Source organism: Hippocampus zosterae, chromosome 3 (genome assembly GCF_025434085.1).
Source record: "Hippocampus zosterae strain Florida chromosome 3, ASM2543408v3, whole genome shotgun sequence".
In the NCBI taxonomy this organism is placed as follows: Eukaryota; Metazoa; Chordata; class Actinopteri; order Syngnathiformes; family Syngnathidae; genus Hippocampus; species Hippocampus zosterae.
In genome coordinates this window covers 3,406,539-3,427,724 of record NC_067453.1, presented here as the reverse complement: position 1 = coordinate 3,427,724, position 21,186 = coordinate 3,406,539, and the positions used below count along the sequence as shown (strand labels likewise).

The window sequence follows — 21,186 nt, the reverse complement described above, 5'->3', positions numbered from 1 at the left end:
AAACATTGATCGATTTGAACATCAAATAAAAAGCATCATTTTGCGAAGCGCAGTTTACTAGATAACACCATTTTCTTTTTGTTTTCATTTCCATTTTTGTGTCCTATCTCATCGTGTACTCCACTCTCATTCACTGTTTCGCTAGCTAACAGTCAATGAGAGTGATCAATTGTCACAGACGGCCGACGCCATTTTGCATACTAGGGTCAATGGCTCATTCGTTTAAATTTATAAAGCACAATGACACAAAAGACTCTTAATTCTTCACAATGCTAAATGTTGGTTTTTACTGAGGTTTGTTGCTGCTTGTATTATGAGTGTTTGACCAAGACTGGTATAGGTGTGCATTTTATTTCATGAAACTGATTGCGGATGGTATGATGAACAATTTCTCGGCCATGTAAGAATAGCAGAAAAATCACAAATATCCAAATTTTCCTTGAGGGATTGGGGTGGCCACACAGTGACACTCCTGGCCACCCTGTAGCTATGTCCCTAGACTTTTTGGTTGATATCATTTATTCGAAGAAAAATGTTGAAGCGATAAAACTGAACTGAAAAGATGTATAATTAATAGATATGACAGGGAAATGGAAAACTATTAGCTGGGGACAATTTCTGGGGAAGACACAGCAATACACGACAGCTTTAGTTCCTGTATATAATGTATTTCATGTGTTCATGATTTGGAAAAAATATCATAAAATGCTCTACAAAGCCTTAATCATTGGTATGGGAAGAAAGCATTGTTTTTTCTGGATTAAAAAAAAAACACCACACATGGTCTCACTTAAGTTCTGTTGACAACTTTTCCCATCTCAATGCTGATGCACCATTTTTGCTTTGAACTCTGGGTTCCGCCAATTTACTGTGTTTAATGTATTCAGGACCTCGGTGATTTATTGACCTGTAGCAGAATTTTAAAAAATATATTCTACAGCTGACTTGGGGCTAGTGTTTAGTCTTTAGCACTGGACTAACATGTTCTGATGTCCTTGTTCTGGTAAGAATCCAAGCTGCAGAATTCAGAATGAGCAAAATCTGTTTGATGCTCTTCTGATGGAGTCCAGTCCGAAGACCATTCTAATAATGAAGCCTACTGGAGATAATAGTATGGTTAATTTTCTCCTGGTCTGCTTTGGAGCATGCAACCCTTCAATCTGGATGTGTTTTTCAGCTGGTACAAGGCTGTTTGATTGATCTATTTTGAGGTGACTGTTGAAACTCAGATGAAAATCAATTACCACACCAAGGTTTTGATTTAAAGGGGCTGTCATGTTTTCAAAAATTGTTTTTAGGCCTAATATGTTTTTACTGATCAATATTTTGCAAAGCAACAAAAGCCTGAGGAGCTGCGAGGTCATTTTTAGCTGACAGCAAGTGGCAAAATGGGTTCCCCCTCAGTTGGGTAAAAACAGGTGGATTTTGCTGCTTAATTCATATTCCACAAATGCAATAGTCATCACAATGCCATGTTTAGATTTTGGGGGCGTATAGAATGTAACATTTTTTTTTTGAATTGGACTGTATGACAGTTGGGGACATACGTAGATAGCTGTGTATCATCTGCATAGCCTTGATAACTAACATTCATGAACTCAAACATTTCACCAAAGGGTAGCATATTTAGGCTGAACAAAAGGGGTCTAGGAACTGACCCTTGAGGGACTATACATCATGGTCATTTGATCAGATTTACAACGTAAAATGGTCACTCTTTCCTCCACAAATAATACTTGAACCATTTTATGACATTTACTCCTACCCAAGTTTGCACTCTGTACAACCGTATATTAGGATCTACTGTATCAAATGCTGCACTGAGACCCAATAGAACTCACACCTAGGTCAAATGAGAGTCTAATGAGAATGGATCAAATACTAACATTAAACAACTTCCAAAAAGGCAAACGGAGGAGGATTCAGTAATTTGTCTTGAAGTAAGTCTTCATTGATTTGATTCTTTTAAATTTAATCTAAATATGAAATTCTGAAAAAGTGGCCAATCTTGGAATATGAACAAAAGTTGCTTGAATGTTCTGAGATGAACTTTTTTTTTTTAGTTGGAATTGTTTTAATCAGTTAATAAATATGGGAGGATGATGTAATATTGTAAAAAGGGTTCATTCTTTTGGGAATTTTGACATGGACAGTGATGTGAAAAACATGGAGATTTTTGGAATATGAGAAATGTCTCCAAAGGTGTTGCAAATGTGTTGGACATTTTGACATAGCAAAAGTTTGGATAGGTGCAGAAATGTGGAAGGATAAGGTCTGTAATAAAATGGCTCCATTCATGTATGAATGTTATGGTGGAAAATCAAAATTCGAGAAAAAAATGTGAATTTTTGCAATGTCAAATGTTGTTCGAAGATGTTGTGGTTAAGCTGCACAGTGAGACACACAAATGATTTTGAATCGGTTGAAGTGCGAGTTTTAGAAGGACAAAAATGTGGCGGAAGCATAAAAATATATATAATGTGAATGCAGAATAACATATGATGAAAATGACTTTTCAAGTACGGTACTTTGAAATTCCCCGATTTTAAATGGGATGCTTTATGGCACTGTGTGTGTGTGTGTGCGCGTGCGTGTGTTAATCGTACATCAAATGCACTTAATAATCCAGACAATGATCACTTTCGCAAAGCATTCAAACAAGCTAAAACAAGCTTAACTAAAGCCAACTATTTTGAACTTGAGTTTTAAAGTGGACCGGCAAATCGGTCCTGTTATGAAATCCATCTCTGTTAAGTCCATCCATTTGGCCTCCCTTCACTGGCTCCCTGTACATTTTAGAGTTCATTTTAGGATACTTTTATTTGTTTTCAAATCGTTAAATGGTCTCGCCCCAATTTACCTCTCTAACCTCCTCCACCCCTACGGACCTTCTGGTGCCTCAGGTCTGCGGACCAGATGGTACTGGAGGTACTGAAGATTATGCAGAGGCTCGTAGGTGATGGAGCTTTTTACGTTGCCGGTCCTTCACTTTGAAATGACCTCCCGCTCAACATTAGGCAAGCCCCCTAACTGTCCATTTTGAAAACACGTCTTACACCACATTTTTACTCTAGGGCTTTTGACTCAGCACAGGACTGTGCATTGTTGTTTGATTTTCATGGTGTTTACTCCTTTTGTGTGATTCATTTATTGTTGTAATTATCTTTGATTTAGTTTGTCAGATTTTTAGTCCAAGTACAACACTTTGCATGCCGTTTTTTCAAGTGTTCTCTGAATTAATTTGAGCAAAAGAGAGTATTGAAGATGACAAGTCAATTTGAAGAGCAAACTAGCGAACAAGCTGATTTTCAAATGAAATTTGATGTTGGGATGTCATATTATTAGTATTTTGAGTGTTTGTATTTTTGCAGACAAGCTTGTTGAATCAATGTCTGGAGTCACTGGTACAGTCCTCCGTTCAGCTGATGAGACAGTGCCTGCCTAAAATCCCTCTACCACTGACATCGGATCAATCCGCATACTACTTCCCCTTGCCTGGAGGACAACATGAGGTTCTTGATATGGTTGCAGCTTCAGGTAAAGACATGGTCGTATAGATAAAACTGTTACTGTTGTTGAGATGGTCTAACAGCCCAAGAAAATGTAACTTATGTGTAAAAAGTAGTTCATATGGAGGGACTCAACCTTTGTGCTAAAAATAGTAACAAATCCCATTAGGTCGACCATAGTGGTGGACAACTCTGCCTTTTCATTACGAGCGCCGGTACACTGCTAAAGCTTGGTTCACACGGCATGATTTTAAAATTGTCGATCGAATTACAAATTCAGAGAGACCCCACACATGATGATTAAAAAAAATAAAACACTGACACAACAGTTTTGAACACTGTTTTGAAACACTTCTGATACTCAATTTGAATGAATATCAAGTTTTATAAAGGATCGTGGGAGATAGGCACTCAGAAATAACGACAAGACACTTCTGGCTACCAACAATAGGCACTTTATTGGTCCCACACAGAAATGATAACACAGTTCAAACAAGTTGTATGAAGCTAAAGAACTCTTACCGTGTGCCAGTAGGGTGGAGAGCCAACACCCTCAGCAGAGTGAGCTTCAATACGAGCTAGGCGTTCGTACGGTAACCCATAGCGGACTCTGCTGAGGAGCATCGCTCCCCTCCTTTTATCCTCTAAAGTGTGTGCATGGGGAGGGGTGAGTGGCCATTCTCATCCCTTCCTACGCCACACTGTTTGTTGTGTAGCCAAGTGGCACGGACTTGTAATCATTTACTTGCAATTATTCCAAAGCAGGTTCAAGAGTTTATCTCACTTGTAATCATTTAAAAGTATTCCAAAGGGTTTATCTCACTTGCAATCATTCCAAAGCAGGTTCAAGAGTTTACCTCTGAGAAGATATACATTGGTTAAAGAAAACATCACAAAATATCTGAATATACCATTCCACTCTTGGTGTTTACCTTAATCAATTTATATAACAATTAAAAACTATCAATTAGTTCTTCGGGCCAAGTCATTCTTAGCACTTCTCTCCAAACCATCCCCCAAAGTTCTTCCAAAGTCAAATTATTTCTTCGTGTAATTTGGTTATACCACTCATCCAAATAAAATTCATGAGTCTCCTGTGGCGTCAATATGATCGTCATTTTGGTTCTACCATAATAAGTCCGCTCCAAAAACATTGTGATTTTCATTTCCATTCAATAATACGATACTTTTTTATTTCCTTATTAAGTTCTTTCCGAATTCTTCGTACATAAAAACAAGATCCTGCATTACACAGTGTTAGCACGCATATAGCAATTAGCGCAATGATCAAGGGCGGCACAAAAACGGTACGCGCGGTTGAAGACATTCCCGAAAAAATATCCCACCAATGATGAGCCGAAGCCTGCTGTACCATTTTAGCAGCATGCACTACATTCCCCTTTACCACCATGGTCGACACCATGAGACTGGAGATGTTAGACGTATGTGACTTAATGAGGTTTTGTATGTCCGTAGAACTTTCCAATGCGCATTTGAAACGTTCCAGAGACACTTTCCAGGGGGAGTGAGGCACTTCCCACTGCACCGTAGTTAACCTACGGGACTCTGTGTAATTGGTCAAACGATACGTCATGTGTCTCCAGTGCCACAGATGTACATTACCAAGGCATCCTACCAAAGGAACCGAAGGTACCTGCGAGTTATTTCGAGTTGTAGCCACACAGAGAGTGTGCGGTCCAACCTGCCATATCATCTCTCCGATTGGCTCCCTTGTCCAGTCGCAAAGTACGGCCTCCGAGTCGGTTAAACACGGGTTCGAGTACGCATGTTGCACTCTGCAAGCCATTCCTTAATCTGTCATGTCGCACAAATTTGATTTAAAGGTCATGTTCGTTTTTGGTTCAAACCAGTCTCTATCCATATGGAGAAACAAGTAGCTATCCCGTGTTATGACGGGTAAAACTTGGTATTTACACACCGTTTTCATCGTGGCCACTTTATACGGGGTCCAATACCCTGTACATTTGTTTTTGTCACTTTGTTATCAGCCGCATTTGCAAATCCCAATACAGTCCCCGTTCCCCCTAAGAAGGTGTCATACCACGCTCTTTTTCTTTCGTCCACACTTCGGAATCGGGGGAAAGTGGACTGTCCAAAATACTCTCGTTTCGATTGTTGCCTGTGCAAGGTGTGTGCAGGTATCCAAAACGGGGGACAAGTGTGTCAAAGTTATGGTCGGCGGTAGCTTTCGAGGAATCACTCTCACCGGATACCCACGGGTATTGTGCCCAATAGGTTCGCTGTCTCCGATGATGAAGTCTTCATCCGCCACTATTGTCCAGTTTGATCCCTGATGATTAGGGTCGCATTCGGCTTTTTCATCGTAGTACCAGCCCCCATCATGAAAGAACACCGTGGCGTTCAGTTTACATGACGTGTCCAGGGCGGTGACTGTCACCACGCTTCCCTTGATCACTTCAAGGATGTCGAGGTCGCACATCACTATCGGCTGATTACAAGTGATATTCAGTAGGATACCGTCAAGTTGTATAGATCTAGCTTCTTGACTTGTCCTGCAGGTTCAGCCCTCGGCCATCCCCCAGGAGGGCTGGACCATGGCACTAACGGCAAGGAGGCAGATGACCCAGCAGACGACACCTCCAGTGTCGCGGCGCCCAATGAGGTCCATGGTCTCGTCCGGTTTTAGCAGGTCTCCCGATCAGCAACTCCCACCAAGGCATTAATTCTCCAAGCTGTAACAAATTTGGTTAAACACTAAATAACAAGAAAAAACATGATTAGTTCTCTCGCATATAGCATTTGTTTATGGGTACATTTACCCACTTTTCTGTGCTATTTTAGCTCCTTTTTCCAAAACCAAGGTGCCAGTAGGGTGGAGAGCCAACACCCTCAGCAGAGTGAGCTTCAATACGAGCTAGGCGTTCGTACGGTAACCCATAGCGGACTCTGCTGAGGAGCATCGCTCCCCTCCTTTTATCCTCTAAAGTGTGTGCATGGGGAGGGGTGAGTGGCCATTCTCATCCCTTCCTACGCCACACTGTTGGTTGTGTAGCCAAGTGGCACAGACTTGTAATCATTTACTTGCAATTATTCCAAAGCAGGTTCAAGAGTTTATCTCACTTGTAATCATTTAAAAGTATTCCAAAGGGTTTATCTCACTTGCAATCATTCCAAAGCAGGTTCAAGAGTTTACCTCTGAGAAGATATACATTGGTTAAAGAAAACATCACAAAATATCTGAATATACCAAACACGGCAAGATCAACACACCACACACGACCGATTCATTCAGACAGGAAATCTTGAAAAACCTCTCGAGATTAAACATGAATTCAGAGTGAACAAAATGGCGAAAGAAGAGGCAGCGGGGGTCTCAGATCGTGTCTTGACAGTGGTGCTAGTTGGTAGATTACTTTTCATGAAAAAAAAACACCACAAAAAGAAAAGATGTTGGCTTGAAGCTCAAATCTTTTGCATGCTCTAGACCAGGGGTGCCCAAACTTTTTGGATCGAAGATCTACTTTTCGATCAACTAACCTCCCGTGATCTATCCTTACCGGCACGCGCGCACACACACACACGCACACACACACACATAATGTCACCCATTAATTCTCATTAATGGGTGACATTTCTGTATTTTACACATACACAGGACGCATCGTACTAATGGCCGCAGTTTTACAGTGGTAAAACATATGCCAGCTTAAACATACGGCATGCATGCGCGCACTCTAACACGTTAGCTTGAAGCATACGGTAGCATGCCAAGACATACAGATAAGATAAAAACACGTTTTTAAAAAGGCAACGAAAGCAGAACTGAGTTCGGGTGTATTTTATTTAGCCATCGTACAATGTTCTCACGTTTTTCGATCAATCATCACCCAGAAATCCATCAAAGTCCTCATCCTCTGTATCAGAAGCAGAGGACTGCACATCTCAGTTGTCATTGAATGCATCACATGCTAGTGTGAGTTGCTACGCATTGCCGAGCGGAAAGAAGGAGTAGCAACAGCAAAGTCAACATTTCTCTCGTGTGAAGCTTTCCCACATTTGAAAGTAAAGAACAGAGCGAAACATGGTGGCAGCGCGTGTGTGTGTAGAAAGAATTGAACAATTGTGCAAGTACCGTAATCCATCAAAAACGCCGCGTTCCCTCTCGTTGTTGCGTATTGTGGCGTAACTCGCCAAGCGCTGCCTCTCACTCTTTGTAAAGTTGTGTTTGCCACCGATCATCCATTGTTCCCATGCCGTTTGCAACTTTACTTTGAACGCCCGGTTGATGCCAATGTCCAGCGGTTGGAGTTCTTTAGTCAAGCCTCCGGGAATAACGGCAAGCTCATTTGCTTGACTTGTTTTTTCACCGCTGCTGTGAGATGGGCACGCATGCCAAAAGCATAACCGGTGGCTTTAAGTTTGAACTGAGCTTCATAGGCGTGTCTTTTTGTCGAATTTATTTTCAGGGGTTCTTAGAAACCAAAACCGGAGTTGTTTTGCAACAATGCACATTGCCACATGCTATACAAGTGTTGGTACTGGCTTGAGGCGTCCACTTACACGCCCACCCTTCACCATTGGCGGACTAGCTTGTCTGTCCTCTCTCTCCCTCTCTCTCTCTCTCTCTCTCTCCCTCTCCATATATGGATATATACACGCCCACCCTTCCCTGATTGGCCGACTTCTTTTAGAGTCACTTCCGCCTTTTCTCTATATAAACAGCGTGTCGGCAGTCAGTCAGATTTTGGAACTCAGCGCATATAAAGGACGCTCCGCACCATAAGGCGTCCTGTCCATTTTGGAGATACTTTAAGACTTTTAATGGCGCCTTATAGTCGTGAAAATACGGTAATTATGTTGAACTGCAATTAAATGTCAGATTTTATTGGTTGTTTTTCATGAATTTGTATTTATTACAATTATATTATGTTCTTATTTTTATTATTGTTGCGTGTGAGGGGAAAGTGGTTAGGATTGCACGACTGTCCGTGTTTTATGTTGTGTTGTGTTTAGTTGGTACCTCTTAATTCATAGTTGCTTTCTCGAATTTCAAAAAACTTCTGAATGTTTTGGCAGAGCAGGTTATTGTGTGCTTTGTACATTAATTGGGCGATTTTAAAGTCAACCAGGTCATAACATTTCATCGTATTTAATTTGATAAATAGTGGATTTCTGGGTTCCGTATATTTTGATCTATTAATAATTCGAATTACTTTTTTTTGTAGTTTGAGAATAGGGAGTGTGTTTGTTTTGCAGGCATTTCCCCATATTTCCACACAGTAGGTCATGTATGGTAATAATAATGAAGTGTATAATGTGCACAAAGATCTCTTATTTAGCACTTCCTTGGTTTTGTAGAGGATCCCTACGTTCTTGGCTATTTTTCTTTTTACGTTATCGATATGTGGTTTCCAACATAGTTTTGAGTCTATTACTAATCCGAGAAACTTGGTTTCATACGCTCTTTCTATTTCAATTGAGTTTACCATAATTTTAGCTTGGTGTTTGATTGGTCTTGTGCCAAAAACAATTGACTTCGATTTTTTCAGGTTAAGTGACAATTTATTTCTGTCGAACCAGTTTTTTAATTTGTTTCATTCGTTTTCTACGGTTGTCAGGAGCTGTTTCAGATTTATTCCAGAACAATAGAAAGTTGTATCATCAGCAAATAGGACACATTTAAATAGTTTTGAGACCTTGCAGATATCATTTATATATAAGATGAATAGTTTTGGACCAAGCACTGACCCCTGAGGTACTCCGTGAGTGATTTTCAGTTGATTCGGTTTTTTATTGTTGAGTTGCACGTACTGATATCTGTTTTCTAAATAACTTTTTATCCATTTATAAGCTACACCTCTAATGCCATATCTTTCTATTTTTTTTCAATAATATACTGTGATCTATTGTGTCAAAAGCTTTTTTTAGATCTAGGAAAACCCCAACAGCAAATTCTTTGTTGTCTATATTAGTGGCTATTGCTTCCACAAACTCCATAACTGCCATTGAGGTGCTCCGTTTTTCCCTGAAGCCATATTGATTCTCACTTAACAGCGCATGCTTTTGTATAAAACTATCAAGTCTGCGAGAAAATAGTTTTTCTCATATTTTTGAAAATTGTGGTAGTAGTGATATTGGTCTATAATTTGTAAACAGATGTATTTCTCCACTTTTATAGATTGGAATAACTTTAGCAATTTTCATTTTTGATGTAAAGATACCAGCTTTGAATGACAGGTTGCATATGTGCGTGAAAGGTCGCACTACATATTCTATAATCTGCTTGATTATTGTCATATCAATATTAAAGCAATCAGTTGACTTTTTATTTTTAAAAGTTTTTATAATATTTGATACTTCTTCTTGTTTTACTGCAGTAAGGAACATTGGTGGAGGAGTTTTTTTCTACGTAGCTATCTATTTCAAACAGGTTTGTTGGATCAGGAATTTGTTTTGCTAGGTTACTGCAACAGGCTACTGTTCTATTCATGTCATGAAGCTTGTTATGTAGTACAACTTCACTCACACTTTTTATTTTTTATTTTTTTTAAGATGAGAGCAATGGTGAGATTGGTGATGATGAAAAGTTGGAGGAAGATTACCAAGAGGCTCAGAGTAAAGACTATGTACGGACTTTATGATATTTGATTGGGATGTTTCCACTTCTATTATAAAAAACAAACAAACAAACAAACCAAAAACAGCAACGACTTCCTAGGTTTGCGAAAATAAAGTTCTTTTTTGGCAGGGAAACTAATTAAAAATTTGATGGTTTGACAGAAAAGACAAAAAACATATTTACTAATGTCTAAAAGAGATGCTTTTTTTCCTATGGTGTAATTGAGCATGCAGCCATAGTCCATCATAGGGACAGTATACACATCCTGAGTTATTTTCATTGAACGACTATGAATCTCTTCAGCCCCAAATTTGTATTTAAAAGATAGACGATTTAATTCGTTTGAAAAACATTTCCTCAAACCAATTTGACTGAATTTCCTTCATCAATCTCCCTCAATTGTCAGGGTTCTAGGTTTTTTGATAATTACAGGCATACAGTGCAAAAACAAAGAAAAGAACCCAAAACAACAACAACAAGAAAAACAATGCCACAAATGAAATTCAGACCAAATTTGTTCATTCACACAAATTTTAATCCTCTATTCACCCATTTCTGGATTTCCATCAATGCAAATTGTTTTTGTTCATTTTTTTGAATAAAATATATGACACCACAACACTTCAATAATACATTTAAGTAGACAACCAAGGCTACTGAACTAAATTACTTATTTTAGTTCATTAATTATTGTACAAAGGTTACTGAAAATATAAATATAACCTGACCACTTATAGTTTTTTCAAGAATGCAGATTTTGAATCTTTATTTGAAACGGCGCAGAATTGAAATGGACAACAGAAGTCATCATTTGATTAAACAAAAAATCGGTAATAAAAGGTGTTTTCCACTAATTCATTGTCCATCCTGTGGTTAGTTAATAAAATAATAATAATAACCTCCAGAAAAATGAATCTGTTCTCATGCCTCAATAACACATCCATAAATTGAATTTATAACATATACACGATTTACAAATGTTTCAGTAAATATGAAGAAGCACAGATGAAGACAAATGTTTGATAAAGAATGTTTCTTTTTGTAGGATGATGACTTGGAGACTGACTTGAACAAACTTTGTCTTCGCCCTGCCTCAGACAGACCCAAAGAGCTCCTGCCACAATACAGCCGTCTCTGTCCTGAACTCTCTCATGACTTTCTGGTACTGTTTGTAAGAGTGTGGCATCAGGCATTGTACAATTAGGTCCAGCAAGATCGAGAGGTCACCAACGTTGTATCTGCGGGTACCCCCAGGTAGTCCCCCAAGGACCACATGAGTAGCCCGAAGATCTGTCTTGAAATAGGTTTCCAGTGATGGGACATGGGGATGTTTTTAGGACTGTTGTAGAAGTTATCCATTTGTTGCTGCCCTGTGAAAAACATGCATGTCCATTTTTGTCTTTTTTTAATACAATTTTTATGTTAATAGATGAACAAAAAGTGGACACCCCATAAACCTATTTATTTTTGTAATGACAATATATGTATTTGTTTCATAATATAACACATGTAAAAATGTAATTCAAATGAACAGGATCGACATCTGGCTTCTGCTGAGCTTGATCATTGGAATCAGCTGTGTTGCAATAGGGAGAAATGGAAAACATGCAAGACACCTACGCCTTTGACATGCGTTACTGACGCAGAGTCAAGTCAAGTCAAGTCAACAGTATTTATAGAGCACTTTCGAACAGCCATCGCTGCATACAAAGTGCTGTCCATGGAGCAATTTAACATGCACAATAAACAGTAAGACAAATCGGTAATAAAGACGGTAGAAAGCACCAAACAGTAAAACCAAGAAGAAATCTAAGTCATGCTGAGTCGAATGCCAAAGAATACAAGTGAGTCTTGAGGAGGGCTTTGAAGATGGGCAGCGAGGAAGCTTGCCGAATGTTCAGTGGGAGGTCATTCCAGAGAGAGGGACCAGCAACAGAAAAGGCTCGATCACCTCTGAGCCTCAGTTTAGTTCTTGGTACTTCTAACAATGCAGGTGTGTACGGGCGGATGAGCTCAGAGAGGTAAGGTGGCGCGAGATTTGAAAACAAAGAGGAGGATCTTGAAAATAACTCTAAAATGAATGGGGAGCCAGTGAAGGGATGCCAGAGTAGGATTTATGTGCTCCCTCTTACGAGTACCAGTCAAGAGGCGAGCAGCGGCTTTCTGGACCAGCTGAAGGCGCTTAATGGAGGACTGGCTGACTCCAAAGTAAAGGGCATTGCAGTAATCGAGCCGGGATGTGACAATGGCATGGATTACTGTCTCAAAGTGTTCATGTGAGAGGAGAGGTTTTATTTTGGCCAGCTGTCTAAGGTGAAAGAAGCTGGATTTAACAACGGCACCAATTTGCCAATCGAGTTTGAAATCACTGTCAAGTTTAAGGCCAGAGTTTGAGACCGTTGATTTCAGATAAGGAGACAGGGGGCCCAAGTCTACAGGATGGAATGTACAAGTGCCACTGGGACCAAACAAGATCACCTCTGTCTTCTTTTCGTTGAATTTCAAGACATTTTGTGTCATCCAGGTTTTGATTTCTTCCAGACAGGATAGGAGTGGCCTTAATGAGAAGCCGTCTTTCTTGCTCAGTGGGACATAGATCTGGCAGTCATCTGCATAGCAGTGGAAGGGAATACCATGTTTCCCTTAGTAGATGGAACCCAATGGGAGCAGATACAGCGAGAACAGCAGAGGCCCCAGAATTGAGCCCTGTGGAACACCACATGACAGGGGAGCAGTGCGTGACTCAGAGCAGCCAAGTCTGACACAAAAAGTTCTGTCAGTTTAGGGTCGAAAGAGCACTAAAACATACCAACAGACAGTGGCGGCTTATTCCAAAATTTAATTTTCAGTGAGGAATTCAAATTCAAATTGTACAATTCAGATTCCATTTTAAAAAGTAAAGATTCAAATTAAACTATGCAAATTCAATTTATGTAATTCAGATTCCATTTTTAAATGCACTTCTCAGTTTTGCGATTCAAATTCAAGTACAAATTATTCTGATTCAGTTTGTGGTGGCACATAGTTCTGCCCACTAAAAACACCCCCTGAGTGGTGTTTCCTCTATTCAGTCATCATGGAGCATTCCTGCTCATTCCTTCCATCTCAGCATCTCTGGATGATCCAAGAAAAAAATCGGGTCCTCGTTTTGTGATTTCACAAAGTGAGGAGGCACCCCAGTAACACTATTTATTAGGGATGTGAATCTCAGCACTGAGGACGATTCGATACACATCTCGATGCACTGCCAGCGATGCGATACTTAAACGATACATGGAATTTTCTGGCGATACGATGCGATACGTTTCACCGTCGTCACGATGCGATACACATTAAGATCAAAAAATGCGATCCGATACGATACAATGCAATTTGTTGCGATATTGTGCAATTAAACATGATGCAAATAAGCAAAGAAAAAAAGCTTTTAAAAAGATGGAATTCAGTATGGTATTACAAAAAGGATACCACTTTATTCCTTATAAACAGTAGAACTTGTAAAACAACTTATTTAAACCCTTTCACAATTGGGTTTTGTTAGTGGACATTGCATCAACCACACACACACACACACACACACACACACAAATCCATCCATCCATTTTCTGATTCACTTGATCCTCACAAGGGTCGCGGGGACACCCTGAACCGGTTGACAGCCAATCGCAGGGCATGCACACAATCATACATACAGTACATACACTCAGTATGTTTGCAAGCAATCATAAAACATAGAAGCAGTCATTTAGGCATTCTTTGAATATGTTTTAGCAATTCCAGTCATTGTGACCAACAAAGCCAAACGTTTTTATCTCTCTTTATGTAACACCTGTCACAAAACGGCAAACATCTGTGTCACACAGGAGGAGCTGGATTTCAGTTCACAAGAGAGTTCATCATCATCTTCATCTGATGATGAAAATGGACATTGCAACCATTTGCATCTCCACTCCTTCAGGGGGGAAAAACAAACGGCGGAGATTCTCTCTCGGACAGAGAAAGGAACACCCGATCAAACCAAATCAGGTGAGGCTGTGATTAGAGTATTTAGCACACAATAGCAAACAGAAAATGGCAGATTCGGGTAGTTACAGAATGAATGTGATACACAGAGGCAAAGAAACCTGCTTAAAGGGTAGGTGGGAGGTGAGGTGGTTGTACCTTAAAAATTCTTTAACTGCCAACTGCTCGAATATACAAGAGTTAGGCTAGATTGTTTTTGGCCATACTCAGAGCCGATTTTTGTCACAAGGCAAGCCATCCAGCTGCTTGGGGCACCCCAAGCCAGTGGCCTAACTTGGGCGTCATTTCATGGCTTTCTAGAATATCATGAAAACCCTGTTTTGAAAGTACATTCCATTTACCCATTCATCCATCCGTCATCTGAACCACTTATCCTCACGACCTGCAAATTGTGTAATGAAAATGTGTTTTAGCCATCGGGGAAAAAACACATTTTAATAGGGCTGAGAAATACTTTTAATCACTGACAAATGTCAGGCTACAAGACGGAGGGGCTCTCGAAGCTTCATGGATTTCATGGCTGATGAGGTTAGGCATTTCTAGCGGTGCTTTTACAGATATATGAGCCAAGCATAGTGACATCTTGAGCATTTTCCAACAAGGTGCATCAGCAAGCAGGTGGCGAAGTCATGTTTTGGTCTGTCTGAAGGTGTCAAAATGACCTCTGAAAAAATTGGTGAAGCAGGCTAGAGTCCACTGATATTATTTTGGTTTTGAGCAACTCATACAGAAGTTACACAGAAATTGCGCAACAGTTTCATTTTCAGGCTCTAAATTTAAATGTAAATCATGTTATAGTTATCATTGAGTATTGCAACTTGTGTACAAATTGTGACATATGTTACACATAGTTTCAATAATTTGATTTCAATTTGTTGAGTTTTCCATTGCATAGATACTGGAATATATTAAATATTATATATAATATGTTGTCATATTTTGACAAAATGTTGTAGAAAATGCATTTTAATGACCAAATATTAATTACCTTAAATGTACTTACATGTCCAACCGACATTTTGTGTGTCCAATATGTAGCTGCTTGCCCATTAAAGGTAAAAGATTTCTACAGTCATACTGGTATCCTCAACACCAGATCTGAAGTTGGATGCAAGACTGGAGAGACAAGGTAAGCTGGAAGGCATTCATATTTTTGTGGTTTCTGACTAATTATCATCTCAAAGAATAAATGGATATCTTTTCTATACATGCGTACGATTAAACTTCTCCCTTGGCAAGGGCCATACGGTACACTGAGTATAATATGTACAGTCAGTCATTATGGCACCCAGCGAATGTTCTCTGCAATGTAAGCACAATAGCAGAAAGTTCAATGCGCATGTTGCGGCACCACGCTCTTCTATATATATATTGCGCGTCGTCCCGCACGCGGTCTGTCCTTCCGTCTGTCCCTTTTCAAAACGTACCTACTTCACCGCGCCACTGCGCCGCCACTGCGCCGCCACTGCGCCGCTCAGGCAGTGGCTCACTACGATCGCGCGGGCATCTTAGCGAAAAAATGTTGTCTACCCACAAGCATTGCAATGAAATTGTTAGTTATTTAGTAGAGCTAAACATCTCTTTATTTTCGCGATAAGCAATGAAGATGAACAAAAAGTTGAACCAAGCAACAACACTTTTGTGGGCCGAAGGCCCACCTTACCAGCCTTCCGCAGGAACTAGCTGATGAGTCGCCCGGAGGGCGGCGAACCAGCTAGTTGTCTATAAAATAAAAAGGAGCACAGGAACAAATTTGAGCTGATGCTCGTTTCAAACAACTCTCAGACTAGATTTTCTGTGATCCTCAACCCCCGCGAAGGTGCTGGAAACGTGGGTTTATCACAACAATATACTGTATTTTCACGACTATTCGACGCACCGTACGGTTGGGCGCAGTCTCATTAATGGGTGACATTTCTGTATTTTACACATAGACAGACCGCACTATACCAATGGGCGCAGTTTTACAGTGGTAAAACATACGCCAGCTTAAACATACGGCATGCATGCGCGTACGCTAACACGTTAGCTTGAAGTATACGGTAGCATGCCATGCCTTTTCTCTATATCCATTATCGCATTGTCTGCTGGTCAGGCAGCATCTCAGCCCGGGACAGAAAGAGACTGGAGCGACTGGTCAGGAAGGCCAGTTCTGTCCTGGCCTCTCCCTTGACACTCCGGAGGAGGTGGGCAACAGAAAGATGCTAACTAAGCTAAAAGCTATGATGGACAGTCCTTCCCACCCCCTCCAGCCCGCCCTGACAGCACTTGGTAGCTCCTTCAGCCAGAGACTGTTAATGGGTGACATTTCTGTATTTTACACATAGACAAACCGCACTGTCTTAATGAGCGCAGTTTTACAGTGGTAAAACATACGCCAGCTTAAACATACGGCATGCATGCGCGCACGCTAACACGTTAGCTTGAAGCATACGGTAGCATGCCAAGACATACAGATACAAGCTGAAAACACGTTTTTAAAAAGGCAACGAAAGCAGAACTGAGTTTGGGTGTATTTTATTTAGCCATCGTACAATGTTCTCACGTTTTTCGATCAATCATCACCCAGAAATCCATCAAAGTCCTCATCCTCTGTATCAGAAGCAGAGGACTGCACATCCCAGTTGTCATTGAACGCATCACATGCTAGTGTGAGTTGCTACGCATTGCCGAGCGGAAAGAAGGAGCAGCAACAGCAAAGTCAAAATTTCTCTCGTGTGAAGCTTTCCCACATTTGAAAGTAAAGAACAGAGCGAAACATGGTGGCCCGAGTGGATCATGTTCCGAGCCTCTATTGTTGAGGCGGCCAATCTGAGTTGTGGCCGGAAGGTGGTTGGTGCCTGTCGTGGCGGCAACCCCCGTGCTTTCTGGTGGACACCAGCAGTAAGGGATGCCGTCAAGCTGAAGAAGGAGTCCTATCGAGCCTTTATGGCCTGTGGGACCCCAAAGGCAGCTGACGGCTATCGACTGGCCAAGCGGAATGCAGCGTCGGTGGTCGCCGAGGCAAAAACCCGAGTGTGGGAAGAGTTCGGTGAGGCCAGGGAACCCGACTTCCGGACGGCTTCGAGGAAATTCCGGTCCACCGTCCGACGTCTCAGGAGGGGGAAGCAGTGCACCACTAACACTGTGTACAGTGGGGATGGGGCGCTGCTGACTTCGACTCGGGACGATGTGAACCGGTGGACAGAGTACTTCGAAGACCTCCTCAACTCCACCAACACATCTTCCTTGGAGGAAGCAGAACCTGGGGACTCTGAGGTGGGCTCACCTATCTCTGTGGCTGAAGTCACCGATGTGGTTAAAAAGCTCCTCGGTGGCAAGGTCCCAGGGGTGGATGAGATCCGCCCGGAGTTCCTCAAGGCTCTGGATGTTGTGGGGCTGTCCAGGTTGACACGCCTCTGCAACATCGCGTGGTCAACAGGGAGAGTGCCTCTGGATTGGCAGACCGGGGTGGTAGTCACTCTTTTTAAAAAGGGGGACCGGAGAGTGTGTTCCAACTACAGAAGGATCACACTCCTCAGCCTCCCTGGTAAGGTCTATTCAGGGGTGCTGGAGAGGAGGGTCCGTCAGGAAGTCGAGCCTCAGATTGGGGAGGAGCAGTGTGGTTTTCGTCCCGGTCGTGGAACAGTGGACCAGCTCTACACCCTCAGCAGGGTCCTCGAGGGTATGTGGGAATTCACCCAACCAGTCTACATGTGTTTTGTGGACTTGGAGAAGGCCTTTGACCGTGTCCCTCGGGGAGATCTGTGGGGGGTGCTTCGTGGGTATGGGGTACCGAACCCTCTGATATTGGCTGTTCGGTCACTATACCACCGATGTCAGAGTTTGGTTCGCATTGCCGGCACTAAATCGTTTCCAGTGGGGGTAGGACACCGCCAATGCTGCCATTTGTCGCAGATTATGTTCATAACCTTTATGGACAGAATTTCTAGGCGCAGCCGAAGCGTTGAGGGGGTCCGTTTTGGGGCCTCAGTATTGCATCCCTGCTTTTTGAAGATGATGTGGTGCTGTTGGCACCTTCAAACAGGGCTCTCCAACTCTCACTGGAGCATTTCACAGCCGAGTGTGAAGCGGTTGGGATGAAGATCAGCACCTCCAAATCTGAAACCATGGTCCTCAGTCGGAAAAGGGTGGAGTGCCCCCTCCGGGTCGGGGAGGAGATCTTGCCCCAAGTGGAGGAGTTCAAGTATCTTGGTCTCTTGTTCACGAGTGAGGGCAGGAGGGAGCAGGAGATCGACAGGCGGATCGGTGCAGCATCTGCTGTGATGCGGACGTTGTATCGGTCTGTCATGGTGAAGAAGGAGCTGAGCCAAAGGGCGAAGCTCTCAATTTACCGGTCGATCTACGTCCCAACCCTCACCTATGGTCACGAGCGATGGGTCGTGACCAAAAGAACGAGATCCCGGATACAAGCGGCTGAAATGAGTTTTCTCCACAGGGTGTCCGGGCTCTCCCTTAGAGATAAGGTGAGAAGCTCAGTCATCCAGGAGGGGCTCAGAGTCAAGCCGCTTCTCCTCCACATCGAGAGGAGCCAGATGAGGTGGCTTGGGCATCTGATTCGGATGCCTCCTGAGCGCCTCCCCGGTGAGGTGTTCCGGTCATGTCCCACCGGGAGGAGACCCAGAGGAAGACCCAGGACACGCTGGAGAGACTATGTCACCCAGCTTGCCTGGGAACGACTCGGGATCCCCCGGGGAGAGATGGAAGAAGTAGCTAGGGAGGGGGAAGTCTGGGCTTCCCTGCTAAAGCTGTTGGCCCGCGACCCGGCCCCGGATAAGCGGTAGATGATGGATGGATGGTTGGATGCATTTTATGTTTACTTGAGTTATTTTAGTTTGATATTTCCATTTGTTTCATGATCTCAAACATGGCGGCCCAGTGGTTGACTGGTGAGCAAGTCAGCCTCACACTGCAGAGGTGCAGGATTCGATTCTGGCTGCAGCCTTCCTGTGTGGAGTTTGTATGTTTTCCCCGTGCCTGTGTGGGTTTTCTCCAGCTACTCTGGTTTTCTCCCACATTCGAAAGACATGCATGGCAGGCTGATTGAAGACTAAATTGTGAGTAGTGAGCGCGGATGGTTGTTTGTCTCTGTGTGCCCTGCGATTGGCTGGCAACCAGTTCAGGGTGTACTCCCGCCTACTGCCCGAATCAGCTGTGATAGGCTCCATATATTCATTCATATATATATATTCATTCATTCATTCATCTTCCGAACCGCTTGATCCTCACAAGGGTCGCGGGGGTGCTGGAGCCTATCCCAGCTGCCTCTGGGCAGTAGGCAGGGGACACCCTGAATCGGTTGCCAGCGAATCGCAGGGCACACAGAGACGAACAACCAACCACAATCACACTCACACCTTTGGACAATTTAGAGTGTTCAATCACCCTGCCACGCATGTTTTTTGGAATGTGGGAGGAAATCGGAGCACCCGGAGAAAACCCACGCACGCCCGGGGAGAACATGCAAACTCCACACAGGGAGGCCGGAGCTGGAATCGAACCCGGTACCTCTGCACTGTGAAGCCGACGTGCTAACCACTGGACTACCGGGCCGCCATATATATATATATATATATATATATATATATATATATATATATATATATATATATATATATATATATATATATATATATGGGCGAGATGCAATATATATACATATATATTATATATATATATATATATATATATATATGTATATATATATGTATATATATATCGCATCTCGCCCATCTCCGCTTTGTTCCAGTAGCCCATTTTTCATCAAGGGGCTCTGGTTCCCCAGCACCTGATGCAGACCTTGTTTGGCCGGGCGACGTCTGAGCCGGCATGTCATTCATTTTATTGTCTCTCATCATTGTATGAGGTAGGCATTAGCGTGAAGGATCTTGCCCAAGGACCCACACTGGATGGTGTTATGTGCTCATTTTTTGCCCCAAGCGGGGCAGAAGTCCTGTGGGACTTCCAGATCCAGACTGACAAGATGGTAATGGCGAACCAACCAGATATCGTGATCATAGATAAAGGGCAGAGGAAAGCCGTTGTAGTGGATGTAGCGGTCCCAAATGATGGAAACATCAGAAAGAAGGAACACGAGAAACTCGAGAAATACCAAGGGCTCAGAGAGGAGCTGGAGAGAGCCTGGAAGGTAAAGGTGACAGTCGTGCCTGTGGTGGTCGGAGCACTCGGGGCAGTGACCCCCAAACTAGATGAGTGGTTGCAACAGATCCTGGGAACAACATCGGACATCTCAGTCCAAAAATGTGCAGTGTCTGGGAACAGCAAGGATACTGCGCAGAACCCTCAAGCTTCCTGGCCTCTGGTAGAGGACCCGAGCTGAATGAGGGACTGACACCACCCGAGGGGTGAGATGACGATTTTTAAAAAAATATATAACATTATATACACACACACACACACTGACCTGTTTTTTCTGTTTTATTGTAACCACTGTTACTTGACAACCGTTTTTGCCATCTTAGGGGAGAAGCCAACTCAAGTCTGACAAATGATGAGCAGAAGGATAAAAATGAGGGAAATGTAAACCTGTACAACTCTACCCTGATTGACAATTTAATCGACATACATGGTCTTGCCATCCCTTACCATGAACCCAGTATGTATCGTGCTGCAGCTATGAAAACCAAATCTGTCCCAGGGTTCAGCACCCTTGCTTTCCCTGATTTTTGGGGTCAGGTCCCACCACCAGAAAATGAACCAATGGCTCCACGCAAGCCCAACATCCAGAGGTACGCTCACTCACAATATGAAGATTGTTTTTGTCGTCGTAGTTCATCCAGAGAGACATAAAAAAAATCGTCAAGAAAAATAATAAATGCAATGATTACTTTTTATTTTGGCCTACACAAAAACATTTTGTTATTTTTAATCAAGTTTATTATAATGGACAAGTATTTTTAATACAAAAAAATAACAAATACATACAGTCCTAAGTGTCGTTCATTTATTGCAACTGGTCAACTAATCAGCAGAGGTCGGCATTCAGTTCTGACTGGAGGTCCGTAGGTCCGCCACCGACGAATGCCTGCTTTG

The 21,186-nt window shown here is 42.4% G+C and overlaps 1 protein-coding gene and 1 long non-coding RNA gene across 2 annotated transcripts in view; one reads left to right on the top strand and one right to left on the bottom strand.

The window, feature by feature from the left end:
- LOC127597650 (cytosolic carboxypeptidase 4) overlaps nucleotides 1-21,186 on the top strand; it is a 121,393-nt gene that overhangs the window by 42,183 nt on the left and 58,024 nt on the right. Inside the window, exons 8-13 of the mRNA XM_052060825.1 lie at nucleotides 3,372-3,537; nucleotides 10,044-10,117; nucleotides 11,156-11,272; nucleotides 13,974-14,136; nucleotides 15,172-15,262; nucleotides 20,616-20,882. Coding sequence (XP_051916785.1) covers nucleotides 3,372-3,537; nucleotides 10,044-10,117; nucleotides 11,156-11,272; nucleotides 13,974-14,136; nucleotides 15,172-15,262; nucleotides 20,616-20,882 — 878 coding nt within the window. The remainder of the gene's footprint in view (nucleotides 1-3,371; nucleotides 3,538-10,043; nucleotides 10,118-11,155; nucleotides 11,273-13,973; nucleotides 14,137-15,171; nucleotides 15,263-20,615; nucleotides 20,883-21,186) is intronic.
- On the bottom strand, nucleotides 5,636-6,314 carry LOC127597758 (uncharacterized). The gene is made up of 2 exons (XR_007961718.1): nucleotides 6,009-6,314; nucleotides 5,636-5,843 (listed from the first exon to the last, which is right to left on the bottom strand). It is a non-coding gene; the product is annotated as an uncharacterized LOC127597758 (long non-coding RNA).